General features: G+C 42.6%; 1 protein-coding gene across 2 annotated transcripts in view; it reads right to left on the reverse strand.

Moving 5' to 3' along the window:
* Nucleotides 1-24: 24 nt before the first annotated feature.
* Nucleotides 25-21,443, reverse strand: part of pias4a (protein inhibitor of activated STAT, 4a) — a 29,909-nt gene continuing 8,490 nt past the window's right edge. For both annotated transcript variants that reach the window (XM_024421383.2, XM_024421382.2), the window contains exons 3-11: nucleotides 19,594-19,678; nucleotides 19,444-19,485; nucleotides 17,353-17,443; nucleotides 17,111-17,239; nucleotides 16,784-16,889; nucleotides 16,621-16,694; nucleotides 16,263-16,423; nucleotides 6,002-6,147; nucleotides 25-3,887 (exon numbers count right to left, since the gene is read on the reverse strand). In XM_024421383.2, the coding sequence (XP_024277151.1) occupies nucleotides 3,634-3,887; nucleotides 6,002-6,147; nucleotides 16,263-16,423; nucleotides 16,621-16,694; nucleotides 16,784-16,889; nucleotides 17,111-17,239; nucleotides 17,353-17,443; nucleotides 19,444-19,485; nucleotides 19,594-19,678 (1,088 nt within the window). In that variant the 3' untranslated portion in view covers nucleotides 25-3,633. The remainder of the gene's footprint in view (nucleotides 3,888-6,001; nucleotides 6,148-16,262; nucleotides 16,424-16,620; nucleotides 16,695-16,783; nucleotides 16,890-17,110; nucleotides 17,240-17,352; nucleotides 17,444-19,443; nucleotides 19,486-19,593; nucleotides 19,679-21,443) is intronic.

A 21,443-nucleotide genomic window follows, 5' to 3' on the forward strand; every position in this document is an offset into this window, starting at 1 on the left:
GAAAAACTGGCGAAAGTAATTTGATCATGATTTCTGTTTTGAATAACTTTATTTTTCCAGAAGGAACTTGTTACTTTTCAAGCTAACATGACTTAGCAGACAATTCGATAAAAAAGGAAAAAAAAGGTTTAATTAGTTCCACAAGTCAATAACAGGTGTTAGAATATGATTTTGAATTGTACAGTTCTTTTTGAAAAGGAGACAAATGTGTCCCTGAGGCCCCAGCAACAGGTAAAGGATGTCACACCAATCTACACCTCAACCACCTGGTTGTCACTAGTTACCACAGCCAAAGTCAAATGGCTATACCGTAAAAACTCATGAAAACAAACATTTGCTTTTTGGTCTTAAGGTTAGGCATAAGGTTAAAGTCAGATTTGAATAAGTTAAATTGTAGAAATAGGGGATAATTAGCCATAAATGACTTTGTGGCTGTGGTAACTAGTGACAACCCAACCACCTCTTACCCCTAAAGTGGCATCAGTTCCGATACTGGTATTTGTGATTTTATTGTGTCTGACTTTTGTAACAACTGAAGGCGATTCAAAGCTTAATAAAATATTTTAATTGTATTGTCTTTTAATACGAAGATATAAAAGACAAACAAAACATTTACATAATGGGTTGCAAGCCCTGCCCATGCTACCTTAAGCATTGTTATAATAAGGAACGCCACCATCAAGACCTGATCCACCATTTGCTTAAAACCCAGGTTTCACCATCTGGCTCAGTTCCTCAGAAACAACCTGTACTTTACCTCCGTCTCGCAATATGAAAAAGCTTGAGGAAAACTATTATCTGCGCAGTGATGTTCTACACTTATAAATTAAAACAACTTGATTCAAATCTGTAGAGTAATTTGTTGGATAGATTGGCTTAGTTGAAGATGAAATTCTGCTAGACATAATAAGATGTTGCTTAAAATGCATTAATCATACAACTATGGTCATATTCAGGGACACCGCTACGGTTTGGGGTTCTTTGACAGAAAGTGCCATCAAACAATGCGGGTTACCTATAATTGTTTCAGAACTCACCTATCGGTATAACATCCGCAAGCTAGAAATATATGGAAATGAGTACTGCAGAAAAGTGGAAGACAAGATCCCATACGTTTCCTCAGTCAATACCATCTCATTATTAGATTAGGTATACTACTACATCTTCCACAAAATGGCTTACTCATACAGTACTGAGTGTCTATGCAAGTCTGAATTCAGGATGATCACAAAATGTCAATATGCTTATGCTATAGTCAAATGCATGTATTACCAATACCATTTGAGAGATTCTAGGAATTTACAACAGACTCTGTTCTATAAAATCCTGAAAGTAGACAAACGCCATAAACAGCACAAATTAAAACGGGGACTATCGCTGGGGTGAGGAATCTAATGACCAGGAACAAAAATATTAAAAGTTTGTAAGTCTCAGCAACCGTTGTAACCAAAAAGATGAACAATGTTTACTACAATTTGAACTGTGCCTGTGGAAAAAGCTAATCTGAAGCAGTAATTACTGATGTATCGTTTAAACTACCTGTAGAGAGGACATTCATCTAGGGCCTATGCAATAATAAAGGCTCATTTGAGTGTAATATCGTTGAACTGGGAAGAGGCAGAATGTGTTATTGGTTGGAACTCAGTTTACTCAGATGGAAAGGGACATGTCTAACGATGGCAGTGCCTTGAGCCTGGATCATTCAGTTTGCCACGTATTCATTCACAAAAAAAGTTCCAGCTTCGTAAGAGTTCTGCTACCCCTTACTGGGAACTTGTGTACAGTACAAAGCCATATATAAATGGCTCTGGTACAGCACTCGATTGCCACATATGTACAATTTAATACAAACTGCCTTTCAAATAAAACAAAGTTGTGACGCAATCAATTATCAATAAATACTATACTTTAGACAAAGACAATTTAAGTCAAAAGGATGTCGACACTCACAAATTGATACCATTCCACATCTGGAGATACATCCCTCCTTAAGTCCCCACACTGTAAAAAACAACAAAAAAAAACAGTAAATAATGACAAATAGTCTTAAATAATGTATTTTCTTACTGGGACTTCCTGTGTAGACCAGGTCAAATAGCCAAACAACTGTAGGCTCCAGCCTCCCCCAATCTAAACTCAAAACAAAAAAAGGCACCCAAATCTGACCTTGCAACAAGAGATAATTGACACAAATCTGCTTTGGCACAATTGCCTCAACATGGGTTTGACCAGTTTTGTGTGGATACTAAAATGTGACATTCTTTAATCAAGTGCCTTGTTCAATAAAAAAAAATATCAACAAATTTAAGAAACTGAAAGAAAAACAAATCTGGTTCAAAACACTGAAGCTCTCATGATTTAGGGGGAAGAAGGTTGAATGCAGCAGTGTTTAGTCTCATACTATCCAACTGTTAAACTGACAAATGGGCAGGTGAAAATAATCCATGCTGTATTAGTTTCCTTGATCAATATGAACAACACTGGCAACACAGAACATTGGGCAGAATCTGAAAAGATTATGTTCCAAAACCTCAAATGATAACTGCTGGTCTCTGCTTACCCGCCACTATGACAATTGCTTGTCATACTGTGTAGCTATTCAGACACCAACTGAAATCGTATATTTCAATGCAGTGGGGAGTACTTACAAGAACTTCTCAAAGATACAGCACCCCTGGGTCATATTCAGCACAAAACAAAAACACTCAAACGGAGTGAAACAGGGAAGTACTCTTTCCATTACAAACCATTAAAAAAAACATGTTACTATTGTGCCCTAATGAACATGACCCTGCTTCCCATAACCTATTCCCTATTTGGGCCGTACAAGTTGTATAAAATGTTTAATGGGTTTCTTTATTTTTTTAAGTGATGCGAGTGAAGAAAAAAAAAATAGTAGACCCTCTTGTCAAAATACTATAGCAACCATGGTTCAGGTGCTAATCTCTCTGGTCAAGCAAGTTTGCTATGTACGACTGAGGTAGGTTGTCATCATCTAAGGACAAAATTAAATGGGGGAAGTATCAAACAAATCATTTTTAGGGATTTTCTGACTTAAACAATTTGAAATACTGTTAAGAGCCCATTTTCTTTGTCTTCATTGTCTGAATGAATTAAACAGAAAGTTGGAGTGTTCAATTTCATCATATTCCAGAAAAATCTAGTCTGTGGCTCGAGTCACAAATTCTTCATATAGGTTATCTTGACCTCTTACTACTGAACAACGACGATGCTCCATATCTCCCATTGCCTGTGATCACAAAAAGTGGAGAAACACCAAATGCTTGTGGCTTTGAGAGCCTTAAATTCAAGTCAAATACAAAGTACAAGGAGATGGAGGGGGAATAGTTTGAGAGGAGGTTACCATCTTAAATTGTCTCTAAGGAGGGAGGATACAGAATGCTGGGAGGGGTGAGTCACAAGTGTTAGGGAGCTGTTGTTTCCAGTGGTGTATAGATGAAGCCTAACCACTCCAGAGGTTGACAGTGCATGTATGAGAGTGTGTCTGTGTGTGGATAAACGCCAGAGAAGTGGGGGCAGGCGGGCGGGCAGGGGATGCAGTAGGGACTAATGATTTCCTGTCCTCCAATCAAGCCCAACCCTCTCTCTCAGTTTGTGGGGTCAGTCCGCCAGTCAGTAGGCAGTGACCAGGTCCTTGTCATAGTCGTATCGGCCCCTCTTGGGGGCAGGGCTGTCCTGGCTGTCCTCAGTGTCATCGCTGTCTCCTCTAGCCCCTCCCCCCTCCTCCTCCTCCTCCTCCTCAGAGTCCAGAGTCAGATCTACCACCACTCCTCCACCCGTTCCCCCCGCCGTGGACCCTGCTCCTGACTTCCCTGTCTGGCTGGTGCTGCTGTGGGCTGGGGAGTGGCCGTTCGCCTCAGGAACACCTGGGGGGGGGGCAAGTGAACACTATTATAAACCAATGCTATAAAAAAATATATATATAAAATAAATGACCTACAAAGAAAAGCGTCTAAATTACAGAGCACTATGAAAGTATTCAGAAACCCTTGACTTTTTCCACTTAAAGGTTACACTCTTATTCTAAAATTGCCCCCCCCATCAATCTACACACAATATCCCATAATGACGAAGCAAAAACAGGTTCAGAAATTGAAATATCAAAAATAAAAACGGAAATATCCTTTAGGTGCATTTTGGCAAAGTCCAAGCAGGCTGTCATGTGCCTCTGAGGAGTGACTGCCGTCTGGCCACTACCATAAAGGCCCGATTGGTAGAGTGCTGCAGAGATGGGAGAACCTTCCATAAGGACAACCAGCTCCACAGAGGAACTCTAGGCGACCATTTGGTTCTTGGTCACCTCCCTGACCAAGGCCCTTCTCCCCGATTGCGCAGTTTGGCCGGGCGGCCAGCTCTAGTAACAGTCTTCGTGGTTGTAAACTTCTTCCATCTAAGAATGATGGAGACCACTGTGTTCTTGGGGACCTTGAATACTGCAGAATTGTTTTGGTAGCCTTCCCCAGATCTGTGCCTCAACACAATCCTGTCTCGGCACTCTACAGACAATTCCTTCAACCTCATCGCTTGGTTTTTGCTCTGACATGTACTGTCAACTGTGGGACCTTATATAGACAGGTGTGTGCCTTTCCAAACCATGTCCAATCAATTGAATTTACTACAGGTGGACTCCAATCAAGTTGTAGAAACATCAAGGATGATCAATGGAAACAGGATGGACATGAGCTCAAGTTTGAGTCTCATAGCAAAGGGTCTGAATGCTTATGTAAATAGAGTATTTTTTATTTCTTATACATTTGCACTTTGTCATTATAGGGTATTGTGTGTAGTTTGCTGAAGATTATGTTTATTTAATCCATTTTAGAATAAGGCTGTAAAAAAATGTGGAAAAAGTCAAGGGGTCTGAATACTTTCCGAAAGCACTAAGTATCAAAATCAGTCTGCAAGAGCTAAAATGAAAATATTTGACATTAGGGCTGGGCGGAATACCATATTTTACTATATACACACCGGTATTGATGCACGGACCAGTTTGGGTTTTTACTTTACCTTCTATAACGGTATTTCAATGTTTGGTTTGTTAAATGTGATACGCCACCAGTTATAGTTTACTCCATTTGCTACTTGAGTCGTTTCTCACCCTACTCCTGCTGCACGTACACACCAAGCCCTTCCCAGCCACTCAAGGAGCCACGTTTTTGCTCGACCACAGTCACGAGCACTTGCTGCATGGTCAGATGTTGGTGACAATGATACGGCGTTACACTTTGATTCTTAAAATATAAATCCACAAGCGTTCTATAATTACAAACTGATAATGTGTCGTACTGTCTGCAAATAGCTAGTTTGGCTTTCCTTTTTGTCTTTTCAGTGTCAGAGCAAACGTTGCTAACTAAAACAAACGGATAGCTGTGCTGGTGTAGGCCTAGATCAGCATGTTTGTGCAACGGTATCTAGCTACATGAAGTAAGAGAAACCATGTAAAGTAACATCTAAATTAGGGTCTCCTGGGAAACACTGAGCCTAACTTGGTTACTTCCCTGTCAAAATAATTCCTCCCTGGCTTTATCATTTTTCATTTCATTCGTTGTCATTTCAAGCACTTTATTCAAAGTACTGCCCACTATAACATTAGAATAATTATTCTATGGCCATGATTCCAACAGTTCACTCAAGTGTTTTGATCTAAAATTGCAAAGTCAAATCGCAATATTAGGGCTTGATTTTTTGCCAATATCATGCAGCCCTACGTGGCACAGTGTGGAAATTATAACAAATGAGTGCAGGCAATGTAGAAATTGATGAAAATGCAGACATTGTTGGCGGTTGAAGTTAAATTGAACAGTATAAAACAAATCCGAATGGAGAAAGACCCATTGATATGTATGTGTTGCCCCCCTAGGGTCATGGACTACTCAAATAACATAATTCAAAAACAAAATGCAGACATAACTTTTTTTTTCTACAAATATCGTGATGATATTTTGCCCATACCACCCAGCCCCATTTGACATGCACTTACATATATCCACTACAGGATAGTCAGGAGTGTTGCTCCGTTCCCTCTCCCTCTCCTTCTCATCTCGAATAGGTCTCCATGAACCGTCAGTCAGATATTCAATCTCCTCAATATCCTCATGGGTCTCCTTTAAGATCTCAGATGCCAGCCTGGACACACGGAGTCAAAGAGTCAGTCAAATAAGTACATATATCAGGACACACAAGCAGGGATTGGATGTGTCCCACAACACACAACTCTTAAATATTAGATATACATTTTAAGGAAGTTTGTGGAAATAATCTATATATATATATATATCTATATATATATATATCTATATATATATATATATATATATCTATATATCTATATATATATATATATATATATATATATATATATTATCTATTTATATATAGTTTCTATTTGTACTGACATTGACTCAACAAAATCAAAAGCGACAGTATGAAAAGAGACGCTCTATTGATTGTTTCCTCGTGGCAGAGTCTGCACGGGGCTGACTGTTCATGCCCCATATATTGAGCACTATTTTTGTGGCGAGAAATGTATATAATAGTTTAAATTGAAGAGAACGGATTGATGAGTCAAATATATTTTTTAAATCTGATAAACCCGATGCCATGGTATGGGACATCCAATCGGTTCCTAACCATCTTGAATTTGATGCAGTATAGTTGTCAAACCTCTCAACTTTAAGTGGTACTGATACATTTTGGATTTATACTAGTCATTTTTAGCCATGCAAATTTTTGATTGGCGGCAGACAAACATTCATTCTTTTCTCTTTTGAGTAAATGCCTCTTCCATGTTTGTGGCAGAGCTGTGATGAGTTGCTTATACTTTTGTATTGAGTATACATCTCCATACCAGAGGCGTACAGCAACTCCCCGACCCACAGCAGCGTCCACGGCATGGGGGACGGGGAGGATTGTGTGTAAATGATGCATGTCTATGGTGTATGTATTATGTAGGAATGTGAGCTGAGCCATAAGGAAGCCTAGGCATTTACCACCCTACTACCAGATTAGGGAGGGAGTGGGGTGGCAATGTAGCATATGTTTTTGTCCTCCCACTTTGGTTCTAGAATTTTTGCAGTTTGTGTTTTAGCTACTAATGTATCAATATTTATCATTTCCAAAAATGAGCTATGACCTAGCCAATGAAGACATAGCACAACTTTGGATTTCACCCCCCAATTTCAAATGGTTTTTACAGAAAACTTCTCTTCTCTTGCTTCAGGCATTTGCAGTGCCGCTTGCAAAAGTGATTGCGGTCTTCAATAGGAAATCATCAACTTGACTCTGTATATATAAAAATGACCTAGCAAAAATGACTTTAAACTATCAAACCTATTGCTGAACCATCAAAATAAAATCTATTGTAAGCCCTGTTTAGCAGCTATAGCCAGATGAGTTGTGTTTCCAGTATCTTACCGGAATAATAGCAAAACACATTTTCAACAGCGGATAGATAACCTGTAATTTGCTAGGTTAATGTTGTTACTCAACTAATAAAGCTTAAGACATTTTAGCATTTGAATGCTGAAAGTACCGCGCAGATGTGCTCGATCAGGAACAGGCTGCCTACCGCAAGTTGGTCAGTGCGCAAAGCTGGGCACAGTGCAGTTTGACTAGGCCTGGGGTTGTTCGGCATGCAAAATCACTGTCTACACAGTTGAATGGAGTTTGACACTGAATGAGAGAGGACGCATCTGTCACAATAAGTATTTTCAGAAAGTAGAAATAATGTGATATGAGCAAATCATTTTTTTTGTGAACCGGCGATTCATAACGTTTGAATAGATTTATCTGATTAAAAAAAATTTAAAAAATGTTTTATTGGTTTGGGTCCGCGGATCGATGCACTTGTATCTTAACTCTCTAAATATAAATTCCCCCGTTTAGGTGACCTGCATGGTTCTGGTACCAGTTTCGTTGTGACACCGTAGATCGAAATGGCTTTCATTGAGCGGTAGCTCTGATTCTCACGGACACAGGAGTATATCCCATCCGCCTATGTGAAGTAGGATGTCAAATCTAACACCACTTGAAGCTGGGATGACCCTCTCACCATTTCATTTGCTCTTCTGACTGTCCAACTCCTTGCTGAACCCTACGTCACATCGTAGCACAGCAGGAGAGTGGTTTCGTCCCTCTAGTACATTCGATTTATAGCCAACTTTATCAAATGTAAAATTAGATTGATTTTAAACAAAAACACTGTCATAGACGGACAAGATCAATATGAGATGAAAGGAGAGTTCCTAATGAGTTCAGGAACTCAAGCTAGAGCTATGTGTGACGTTCACAGCGATAGGGCCAGATATTTTGATCAATGGAGACTTTCAGAAAATTAGCACCTTCTAACACTAAACATACATACAGTGGGGCAAAAAAGTATTTAGTCAGCCACCAATTGTGCAAGTTCTCCCACTTAAAAATATGAGAGAGGCCTGTAATTTTCATCATAGATACACTTCAACTATGACAGGCAAAATGAGAAAAAAATTCCAGAAAATCACATTGTAGGATTTTAAATGTATTTATTTGCAAATTATGGTGGAAAATAAGTATATGAACTTGCAACCTTTTGGTTACTAGTCCAATGCTCTAACCACTAGGCTACCCTGCCGCCCCAATGAGCATCTCGTCATTATAAGTGAGTGACTCATTTTGTCAGTCAGTGTAGCCTACCAAATTGCATCGGTGAGTGTCGTTCATTTGGCTCTCTAATTTGCATAGGCTACTGGTAGGCCTAGGCTTTAGTGGTGATAAATTATGAAACCATTTGACGAAGATACAGGAACAACAGAGCCTCACTCTGGTTCAAATATGATAATTAGCACACTCACGGAATCCAGGCATTAAAACTGAATTCAAGAAAGAAAGAAAGAAATATACACACATATATACACACACACACATACACTGCTCAAAAAAATAAAGGGAACACTTAAACAACACAATGTAACTCCAAGTCAATCACACTTCTGTGAAATCAAACTGTCCACTTAGGAAACACTGATTGACAATAAATTACACATACTGTTGTGCAAATGGAATAGACAACAGGTGGAAATTATAGGCAATTAGCAAGACACCCCCAATAATGGAGTGGTTCTGCAGGTGGTGACTACAGACCACTTCTCAGTTCCTATGCTTCCTGGCTGATGTTTTGGTCACTTTTGAATGCTGGCGGTGCTTTCACTCTAGTGGTAGCATGAGACGGAGTCTACAACCCACACAAGTGGCTCAGGTAGTGCAGCTCATCCAGGATGGAACATCAATGTGAGCTGTGGCAAGAAGGTTTGCTGTGTCTGTCCGCATAGTCTCCAGAGCATGGAGGGGCTACCAGGAGACAAGCCAGTACATCAGGAGACGTGGAGGAGGCCGTAGGAGGGCAACAACCCAGCAGCAGGACCGCTACCTCCACCTTTGTGCAAGGAGGAGCACTGCCAGAGCCCTGCAAAATGACCTCCAGCAGGCCACAAATGTGCATGTGTCTGCTCAAACGGTCAGAAGCAGACTCCATGAGGGTGGTATGAGGGCCCGAAGTCCACAGGTGGGGGTTGTGCTTACAGCCCAACACCGTGCAGGACATTTGGCATTTGCCAGAGAACACCAAGATTGGCAAATTCGCCACAGGCGCCCTGTGCTCTTCACAGATGAAAGCAGGTTCACACTGAGCACATGTGACAGACGCGACAGTCTGGAGACGCCGCGGAGAACGTTCTGCTGCCTGCAACATCCTCCAGCATGACCGGTTTGGCGGTGGGTCAGTCATGGTGTGGTGTGGCATTTCTTTGGGGGGCCGCACAGCCCTCCATGTGCTCGCCAGAGGTATCCTGATTGCCATTAGGTACCGAGATGAGATCCTCAGACCCCTTGTGAGACCATATGCTGGTGCAGTTGGCCCTGGGTTCCTCCTAATGCAAGACAATGCTAGACCTCATGTGGCTGGAGTGTGTCAGCAATTCCTGCAAGAGGAAGGCAATGATGCTATGGACTGGCCCGCCCGTTCCCCAGACCTGAATCCAATTGAGCACATCTGGGACATCATGTCTCGCTCCATCCACCAGACTGTCCAGGAGTTGGCGGATGCTTTAGTCCAGGTCTGGGAGGAGATCCCTCAGGAGACCATCCGCCACCTCATCAGGAGCATGCCCAGGCGTCGTAGGGAGGTCATACAGGCACGTGGAGGCCACACACACTACTGAGCCTCATTTTGACTTGTTTTAAGGACATTACATCAAAGTTGGATCAGCCTGTAGTGTGGTTTTCCACTTTAATTTTGAGTGTGACTCCAAATCCAGACCTCCATGGGTTGATAAATTTGATTTCCATTGATAATTTTTGTGTGATTTTGTTGTCAGCACATTCAGCTATGTAAAGAAAAAAGTATTTAATAAGAATATTTCATTCATTCAGATCTAGGATGTGTTATTTTAGTGTTCCCTTTATTTTTTTGAGCAGTGTACATATTAGCTTGACGTTTTTTTAAATGTATTTAACTAGGCAAGTCAGTTAAAAACAAATTCTTATTTTCAATGACGTCCTAGGAACAGTGGGTTAACTGCCTGTTCAGGGGCAGAACGACAGATTTGTACCTTATCAGCACAGGGATTTGAACTTGCAACCTTCCGGTTACTAGTCCAACGCTCTAACCACTAGGCTACCCTGCCGCCCCTTAGCAGGGATTCAACTAAAAGTATTAAATTACATTTGCCCAAGTTTATCATAATACATGAACAGAATGCATTGCACTCAAAAAGTATTTGACCCCTTGACATCCACGCTGTTACAGCCTCATTCTAAAATGGATTAAATTGTTTTTTCCCCCCTTTTCAATCGACACACAATACCCCATAATGACAAAGCAAAAAACTGTTTTTAGAAATGTTTCAATATCACATTTACATAAATATTCAGACCCTTTTTCAGTACTTTGTTGAAGCACCTTTGGAAGCGATTACAGCCTAGAGTCTTCTTGGGTATGACACTACAAGCTTGGCACACCTGTATTTTGGGAATTTCTCCCACTTCTTTGCAGATCCTCTCAAGAGCTGTCAGGTTGGATGGTGAGCGTTGCTGCACAGCTATTTTCAGGTCACTCCATAGATGTTGGATAGGGTTCAAGTCCGGGTTCTGGCTGGGCCACTCAAGGACATTCCGAGACTTGTCCCAAAGCCAATTCTGCACTGTCTCAGCTGTGTGCTTAGGGTCGTTGTCCTGTTGGAAGGTGAACCTTCCCCCCAGTCTGAGATTCTGAGCACTTTGGAGTAGGTTCATTGAGGATCTTTCTGTACTTTGTGCCGTTCATCTTTCCCTCGATCCAGACTGGTCTCTCAGTCCCTGCCACTGACACATCCCCACAGCATGATGCTGCCACCACCATGCTTCACTGTAGGAATGGTGCCAGGCTTCCTCCAGACGTGACGCTTGGCATTCAGGCCAAAGAGTTCAATCTTGGTTTCATCAGACCAGAGAATCTTGTTTCTCATGGTCTGATCAAAACATATGTCACATGCTCCAAATACAAAGGGTGTAGACCTTACCGTGAAATGCTTACTTACAAGCCCTTAACCAACAATGCAGTTTTTGTACATGTAGGTTGGGGTAAAGTGATAAACAGCGAGTAGCAGCAGTGTAAAAACAATGTAAATAGTTCAGTGTCCATTTGATTAATTGTGGCTTATGGCTTGGGGGTAGAAACTGTTAAGGATCGCTTGCCGTGCAGTAGCAGAGTGAATAGTCTATGACTTGGGTGACTCGAGTCTGACAATTTTTGGGCCTTCCTCTGACACCGCCTAGTATATAGGTCCTGGATTTCAGGAAGCTTGGCCCCAGTGATGTACTGGACTGTTTGCATTACCCCCTGTAGCGCCTTAGGGTCAGATGCCAAGCAGTTGCCATACCGTGGAGTGATGCAACCGGTCAGGATACTCTCGATGGTGTAGCTGTAGAACTTTGAGGATCTGGGGAGGTGTTGCCATGCCCTCTTCACAACTGTCTTGGTGTGTTTGGACCATGATAGCTTGTTGGTGATGTGGACATCAAGGAACTTGAAGCTCTCAACACGCTACACTACAGCCCCGTCGATGTGAATGGGGCGTGTTCAGTCCTACATTTCCTGTAGTCCACGATAAGCTCCTTTGTCTTACTCACATTGAGGGAGAGGTTGCTGTCCTGGCACCACACTGCCAGGTCTCTGACCTCCTCCCTACAGGCTGTCTCATCGTTGTCGGTGATCAGGCCTACCACTGTTGGGTCACCAGCAAACTTAATGATGGTGTTGGAGTTGTGCCTGGCCACGTAGTCATGGGTGAACAGGAAGTACAGGAGGGGACTGAGCAGTTACCCACAAGGGGCCCCAGTGTTGAGGATCAGCTGGCAGAGGTGTTGTCGTCTACCCTTACCTCCTGGGGGCAGCCTGTCAGGAATTCCAGGATCCAGTTGCAGAGGGAGGTGCTTAGTCTCAGGGTCCTTAGCTTTGTGGGCACTATGATGTCAAACGCAGAGCTGTAGTCAATGAACAGCCTTCTCACATAGGTGGTCCTTTTGTCCACGTGGGAAAGTGTGGAGTGCGATTGTGTCATCTGTGGATCTGTTAGGGCGGTATGCGAATTGGAGTGGGTCTAGGGTTTCCAGGGATGACGGTGCTGATGTGAGCCATGACCAGCCTTTCAAAGCATTTCATGGCTACAGGCGTGAGTGCTACAGGGCGGTGGTCATTTAGGCAGGTTATCTTTCTTTGGCACAGAGACTATGGCGGTATGCTTGAAATATGTAGGTATTACAGACTCGGTCTGGGAGAGGTTAAAAATGTCAGTGAAGACACTTGCAAGTTGGGCCGCGCATGCTCCGAGTACACGTCCTAGTAATACCTCTGGCCCGGCGGCCTTGTGAATGTTGACCCGTCTAAAAAAAGGTCCTGCTTACATCGGCTATGGAGAAGGTAATCACACAGTTGTCTAGAACAGCTGGTGCTCTCATGCATGCTTAAGTGATGCATGCCTCGAAGTGAGCATAAAAAGAAAGCCATTTAGCTCGGCTGGTAGGCTTGCGTCACTGGGCAGCTCGCGGCTGGGTTTCCCTTTGTAGTCCGTAATGGTTTGCAAGCCCTGCCACATCCGTTGAGCGTCAGAGCCAGTGTAGTAGGATTCAAATCTTTGTCCTGTATTGACGCTGTGCCTGTTTGATGGTTCAAACAGGCACAGCGGGCATAACGCGATTTCTTATAAGTTCCTGGATTAGTATCCCGCTCCTTGAAAGCGACAGCTCTAGCCTTTAGCTGGGTGCGAATGTTGCCTGCAATCTATGGCTTCTGGTTAGGATATGTACGCACGGTCACTATGGGTACGACATTGTCGATGCACTTATTGATGAAGCCAGTGACTGAGGGGGTATACTCCTCTATGCCATTAGATGAATCCCAGAACATATTCCATTTTGTGCTAGCACAAGAGTCGTGTAGTGTAGAAGCCGCGTCATCTGACCACTTCCGTATTGAGCGAGTCACTGCTACTTCCTGCTTTTGTTATTGCTTGTAAGCAGGAATCAGGACGACAGATTTATGGTCAGATTAGCCAAATGGAGGGTAAGGGAGAGCTTTGTATGCATCTCGGTGTGTGGAGTAAAGGTAGCCTAGAGTTTTTTTCTCCCCCCTCTGGTTCCACATGACATGCTGGTAGAAATTAGGTTAAACAGATTTAAATTTGCCTGCATTACAGTTTCCAGCCACTAGGAGCACCGCTTCTGGATGAGTATTTTCTTGTTTGCTTATGGCTTTACACAGCCCATTGAGTGCAGTCTTAGTGCCAGCATTGCTTTGTGGTGGTAAATAGACAGCTAAGAATAATATAAACTCTTGGTAGATAGTCTGGTCTACAGCTTATCATGAGGAACTCCACCTCAGGCAAGCAATACCTAGAGAATTCTTTAATATTAGCTGACATCACACACCAGTGGTTATTGACAAACAGACATCCCTAACCCTTGTCTTACCAGACTTAGCTGTTCTGTCCTGCCGATGCACGGAAAACCCAGCCAACTGTATATTATCGGTGTCGTCGTTCAGCCACGACTCAGTGAAACATGACATTAACTGTAATCTTCAGTTGGTAGGATAATCTCTAACGAAGATCATCCAGTTTATTTTCCAGTGATTGCATGTTGGCCAATAGAACAAATGGTAACAAATTCTCACAAAGCACACCGATCTCCTCCCCCTGTATTTGTCTTTTCTTGACGTGAATTACAGATTTGGGCCTGGTCTCGAGGAAGCAGTATATTCTTCACATCAGCTGCATCAGACTAATTAAAGAAAGAAATAATTTGCCAAGTTCGAGGTGAGTAATTGTTGTTCTGATATCCAGAAGCTCTTTTTTCGGTCATAAGAGATGGTAGAAGCAACATTACATACAAAATAAGTTACAATGCGAAAAAAAACGGAATAGCATAGTCGGTTAGGAGCCCGTAAAACTGCAGCCATCACCTCCGGCGCCATTATCTGAGTGAGCCAGAGCCATTATCTGATTGCCAAAAGGCAACTAAAGGACTAACTCTAAGCGGGCTGCCATATGTATTTTACTGAGGAGTGGCTTCCTTCTGGCCACTCTACCATAAAGGCCTGGTTAGTGGAGTGCTGCAGAGATGGTTGTCCTTCTTGAAGGTTCTATCTCCACAGAGGAACTCTGGAGCTCTGTTTGAGTGACCATCAGGTTTCTTGGTCATCACCCTGACCAAGGCCCTTCTCCCACAATTGCTCAGTTGGGCCGGGCGACTCCAATCAAGTCATAGAAACATCAAGGATGATCAATGGAAACAGGATGCACCGGAGTTCAATTTCGAGTCTCATAGCAAAGGGTCTGAATGCTTACAGTACCCGTCAAAAGTTGACACCTACTCATTCAAGGGTTTTTCTTTATTTTTACTATTGTCTACATTGTAGAATAGTGAAGACAAACATGGAATCATGTAGTAACCAAAAAAAGTGTTTAACAAAACATATTTTTATATTTGAGATTCTTCAAACTAGCCACCCTTTGCCTTGACAGCTTTGTACACCCATGGCCTTCTCTCAACCAGCTTCACCTGGAATGCTTTTCCAACAGTCTTGAAGGAGTTCCCACATATGCAGAGTACTTGATGGCTGCTTTTCCTTCACTCTGCAGTCCAACTCATCCCAAACAATCTCAATTGGGTTGAGGTCAGGTGCTTGTGGAGGACAGGGCATCTGATGCAGCACTCCATCACTCTCCTTCTTGGTCAAATAGCCCTTACACAGCCTGTAGGTGTATTGGGTCATTGTCCTATTGAAAAACAAATGATAGTCCCACCAGATGGGATGGCGTATTGCTGCAGAATGCTGTGGTAGCCATGCTGGTTAAGTGTTCCTTGAATTCTAAAATCGGACAGTGTCACCAGCAACGCACCTCCACAACTCCATGCTTCACGGTGGGAACCACGCATGCGGAGATCATCCGTTCACCTACTCTACGTCTGAAAGACACGGCGGTTGAACTAAAAATGTCAGAATTCCACCATCTAATGTCCATTGCTCGTGTTTCTTAGCCCAAGCAAGTCTATTGGTGTCCTTTTCGACCATGAAGGCCTGATTCACGCAGGTTTGTTTGTAACACAATCAAACGTGATGGGCCATTTTGCGGGACGTATTGACTGAAAGAAACCGATTTGAAGACAAGTCATGACATCATTGAGCACCAATGATTTGCCCACTGTTTCGTTGATTGACTGCCTTAACCCAATGACCACTGATCGTCTTGAAATCTAGCTGGGTAGATAGCCAATGAGCTGAGCTAAAGGGCAATACGCCATGTTTATGTGTTGCAAGACCAACCCATGTAGTAAGCTTCAGCGTAAAGTGAGTCATTCGCTATCGAAGTTTCATACCGGAAGGAGCTACGCATATTACGCACTGCATTGTTTGGTGAACGCGCAGATTCAGCTGTTTATATATCAATCATTATGGTGACTAAGTCAGGGAAAGCTAAATCTAAGTCTAGATATATATATATATATATATATATATACATACATACAGGGACAATAGCCCTATTGAAAATGTAGCCCAGTGTAGGTAGGCCATTGCAAGTTAAGAGTTTTTTTAAATTGTTTTAATTGCGCCAAAACATTCTAACCCATGCAAAGACCCTTAAAAGGAAGAGTGGTTCTCAAATTCCTGGAGAGTGAGTAGTAGTGGTGCTGTTGGTAAGTGACAAGCCTCAGCATGCCTTACTTACCCATCGATGGTGAGCAGCTCAAAGGGAGCCTGTTTGTCACACACAGGGCAGGTCCACGTGGGCTTCTTCTCATTCATTTGCAGGAAGTAGATGGCATCGAAACACTGCAAGTGGGCACAGGTGAGCACCCGACACGGCACTCCTATCCGCATCTTCACTAGCTGAAAGGAGGAAGAGGAAAGGGAGGTATGTTATTAGCATTAGGCTGTAGACAAATGGTGGGTGGTAGCCTATTCCTCGTGTTGTGGTTTTCTTTGTATTGGTCAGTAACAACTGAAAGGTTTAAGACTTGCTCTTTAATAAGAAATTAAAGCATGACTGGGTGGATATGGCTTGTGGTGAGAGTGCAAATCCTCACAGGACAGATGAGGGACACCCGTAGCCCTGTGGTGGCGATCTCGTTCTCTGGATCAAAGCGTAGCTTGTCCTGGACTGGACACAGCAGAAAGAAACTAGTTCAACGTCACACAGCACAGGTGTAAACATTACTAAAATGCAATAAAGCATGAAAGGCCACTTACTGCGTTCACGACAGCGTTCTGCACTCTCCACTGAGCAGTGTTTAAGTTGGCTGAAGAGCTCTGCTGATGTGAAGACCCGCACTAAATACACTGCCACCGAGTAGCGCTGCACACAGGACAAGAAGACATGAGTGAGCACTGAACAGAATGAACACACTGGAAATAGCAGCAGATATCTGAAAAACAACCACACCATTTCAAATACTTGTCATGGAAATTAATCAAAACAGCTTGCGTACATCACATAGTTTACTTTAGATGTGCAAAAGGCGTCACCTCTCGGCAAGGTTCTAAAATAACAGTGTAAAGTTTCAACCAGAGACTGACCTTGCCGAAGTTGCCCCATGTGACAGTGGCCCGGTTGGTGGCAGTGGAGAGGTGTAACCAGGGTGTGATGTTGACTGGGCGACAGGGACGACGCGGTTCCACACCTGGCTTATTAGATGGGTAGTAACCCTGTACAGAACAAATATAGAAATGTTTAGCAACCAAGATATAGGCATTTTCTTCTGATTTGTTGGTTGGTTTGTTTGCCTGAGGGCATGAGATTCCCCAGCTTGACTACTTACTGGTACATGACAGTAGGACTGGTTGACTTTGACAGCAATATTGGGAGGGTACTGATCTTCCTGGACACCGATTGAGTCTGTATAACAGATTCTGTAAAGGATCATAGCAAAAGCACAGGAGGTTCAGTGGTTATCAGTGTTAGATGGCAACATATGTAATCCTCTTAAACACAGCCATTCACAATGAATGGTTGTGGTGGTCAGATTTGTCATTCAATACACACAAAATGTACACTTTTGTTGGGACTTGATAAAGTTGATAAAGGACACAGTAGAGGAAACTATAATTGTCTGTAAACTTTCCAAATGTCGACAGAACAAACTTCAATAGACGGGTGAATAATTTTCCTTATCTGTGAAATAGACCATGTGACAAATGCAGTAGAAATGCTTTGATGCACATTTTTTATAGAATATAACCATGTTGCAGTCAAGAAATGCTACCATATATATACACACACAAAGGTATGTGGACACCCCTTCAAATTAGTGGATATGGCAATTTCAGCCAAAATTGTTGCTGACAAGTGAATATGGCAGAGCAGCCACACAAGCCTAAGATCACTATGCGCAATGCCAAGCATTGGCTGGAGTGGTCTAAAACTCAACCACCATTGGTTTCCAGAGCAGTGGAAACACGTTCTCTGGAGTGATGAATCACACTTCACTATCTGGTAGTCCGATGGACGTATCTGGGTTTGGCGGATGCCAGGAGAACGCTACCTGCCACAAGCATAATGCCAACTGTAAAGTTTGGTGGAGGAGGAATAATGGTCTGGGGCTGTTTTTCATGGGTAGGGCTAGACCTCAGTTCCAGTGAAGGGAAATCTTAATGCTACAGCATACAATTACATTCTAGACGATTCGGTGCTTCCAACTTTGTGGCAATGCCCTCATGCACAAAGCGAGGTCCATACAGAAATGGCTTGTCAAGATCAGTGTGGAAGAACTTGACTGGCCTGCACAGAGCCCTGACCTTAACCCCATTGAACACCTTTGGGATGAATTGGAACGCCGATTGCGAGTCAGGCCTAATTGCCCAACCTCACTAATGCTCATGGCTGAATGGAACAAGTCCCCGCAGCAATTTTCCAACATCTAGTGGAAAGCCTTCCCAGGCGTCACTACAGACACCCTGGTTCGAATCCAGGCTGTATCACAACCGGCCATGATTGGGAGTCCCATAGGGCAGCGCACAATTGGCCCAGCATCATCCGGGTTTGGCAGTCATTGTAAATAAGAATTTGTTCTCAACTTGCCTAGTTAAATAAAAAGGTACAATTCTATTTTTTTTGTTAATGCTTCTTTCCAATAGAGGGCCTTAAATGTTATGCTGTTGGCATGATGATTGATGCTTGACAAATATTTTTTTTTTAACTGATTGATCCATAATCTCATAATGAAGCCTACCCTCTGTGCTGCATCTGCAAGCTGTTGGCTAGAGCGCATGTGCCAATACCAAAGTGGGCACACTTGCTGTGTATTGCAGACTTTTGTGCCAAAAACATCTAAAGTGTTAAAAATGGGATGGAAACACATACTTCTGTTTTTTATTCTGTAAATGAAGTTACAGCGTAATTATGTACAGCTTTTAACAATGTTTTTTTTTTTTTTTTTTTGGGGGTTTATTTGTCCTGCTACAAATTTTTATAAATGTGTAATGAAAATGTGTTCTTGCATATTCCAACTCCCCCTGAGACACCCGTAGGGAATGGGATCATGCCACAGTCACCATTGTCCACTGCCCCTGGAGCAATTGGGGTTAAGCGCGTTGCTCAAGGGCACAGCAAAAAAAAAAAATCACTTTGTGGGCTCTGGGATTCAAACCAGGGACCTTTCAGTGACTGGTCCAACGCTCTAATCTCAAGGTTACCAAAAAGACACATTTGATGGAAAACCACTACTGCAGGTAAAATGTGCATATTTTTTGTTTGAATGTTATAATATTCACTTGAATATCATTGGACAAATTGATGGAAGCCTAGCTACTGATCTAGAATAGGCTTCAACTGTATGTACCGGAAATTACCTATGCAATTGTGAGATTGGTGTGCTGTTAAGTGTAGGACAGTTGAACTCTTGTAAACTCACCTAAGAACCACCTGGATTGCCTTCATTCCTGGTCGAAGCTCACTAAAACAACAAGGGAGGGAATGTTATGGTACCCCTCAGTGTCCACTCAAAGTCACAAGCAGTAGAAAAAAAAACACAATTAACTTTGAATAAAAGTGTTATGCTCACGTTGAGTTTCTGACTTGGTCCGCTTGGCTCTGTGTTAATTCAAATATGCATTGACTGTCCTGCAGTTTCTCACTGTTCTGGGCAACTACAAGGACAGATGCAGAAGGAAAAAAGATACGTACACATACCACAAGTTCCCTGTGCTTCGCAATGTCCAAAATGTCCTTAGCGCTTAATTGTAATGTCATGTTTCTGTCATTAATATACAGTGTCATCAGAATGTATTCAGACCCCTTAACTTTTTCAACATTTTGTTAGGTTACATACATTTGTCTCATCAATCTACACACAATACTGATAAGGACAAAGCAAATACAGTATAAGAAATGTTTGCTAATTTATATATTTTTTTTTAATGGAAATATCACATTTACATAGGGATTCAGACCCTTTACTCAAGTCCAGGCTCTGGCTGGGCCACTCAAGGACATTGAGACTTGTCACAAAGCCACTCCTGTGTTGACTTGGCTATGTGCTTAGGGTCATTGTCCTGTTTGCAAGGTGATCCTTTGCCCCAGTCTGAGGTCCTGAGTGCTCTGGAGCTGGTTCATTGAGGATCTCTGTACTTTGCTCTGTTCATCTTTCCCTCGATCCTGACTAGTCTCCCAGTCCCTACCGCTGAAAAACATCCCCACAGTATGATGCTGCCACCACCATGCTTCACCGTAGAGATGGTGGCAGGTTTCCTCTAGAAGTGACGCTTCACATTCAGGCCAAAGAGTTCAATCTTGGTTTCATCAGACCAGAGAATCTTGTTTCCCATGGTCAGAGTCTTCAGGTGCTTTTTGGCAAACTACAAGTGGGCTGTCATATGTCTTTTACTGGGGAGTGTCTTCAGTCTGGCCACTACCATAAAGGCCTGATGGTTTGAGTGCTGCAGAGATGGGAGAAACTTCCATAAGGACAACCATCTCCACAGAGGAACTCTAGCTCTCTGTCAGAGTGACCATCGGGTTCTTGGTCACCTCCCTGACCAAGGCCCTTCTCCCCCAATTGCTCAGTTTGGCTGGGTAGCCAGCTCTAGGAAGAGTCTTGGTGTTTCCAAACTACTTCCATTTAAGAATGATGGCCATTGTGTTCTCAGGGACCTTCAATACCTCAGAATTGTTTTGGTACTAGAGGTCGACCGATTAAACGGAATGGCCGATTAATTAGGGCCGATTTGAAGTTTTCATAATTGACCATTGTATTTTTGGACGCCGATTTTGCCGATTCTTTTATTTTTTACACACCTTTATTTAATCTTTATTTAACTAGGCAAGTCAGTTAAGAACACATTCTTATTTTCAATGACGGCCTAGGAACGGTGGGTTAACTGCCTTGTTCAGTTAGCCGTCCTTACGGCTAACTAGTCCAACGCTCTAACCACCTGCCTCACGAGAAGCCTGCCTGTTACGCGAATGCAGTAAGAAGCCAAGGTAAGTTGCTAGCTAGCATCAAACTTATCATATAAAAAACACTCAATCATAATCACTAGTTATAACTACACATGGTTGATGATATTACTAGTTTATCTAGCGTGTCCTGCGTTGCATATAATCGAAGCGGTGCGCATTCGCAAAAAAGGACTGTCGTTGCTCCAACGTGTACCTAACCATAAACATCAATGCCTTTCTTAAAATCAATACACAGAAGTATATATTTTTAAACCTGCATATTTAGCTAAAAGAAATCCAGGTTAGCAGGCAATATTAACCAGGTGAAATTGTGTCACTTCTCTTGCATTCATTGCAAGCAGAGTCGGGGTATATGCAACAGTTTGGGCAGACTGGCTCATTGCGAACTAATTTGCCAGAATTTTACGTAATTATGACATTACGTTGAAGGTAGTGCAATGTAAGAGCAATATT

This window comes from Oncorhynchus tshawytscha, linkage group LG05 (genome assembly GCF_018296145.1).
Source record: "Oncorhynchus tshawytscha isolate Ot180627B linkage group LG05, Otsh_v2.0, whole genome shotgun sequence".
In the NCBI taxonomy this organism is placed as follows: domain Eukaryota; kingdom Metazoa; phylum Chordata; class Actinopteri; order Salmoniformes; family Salmonidae; genus Oncorhynchus; species Oncorhynchus tshawytscha.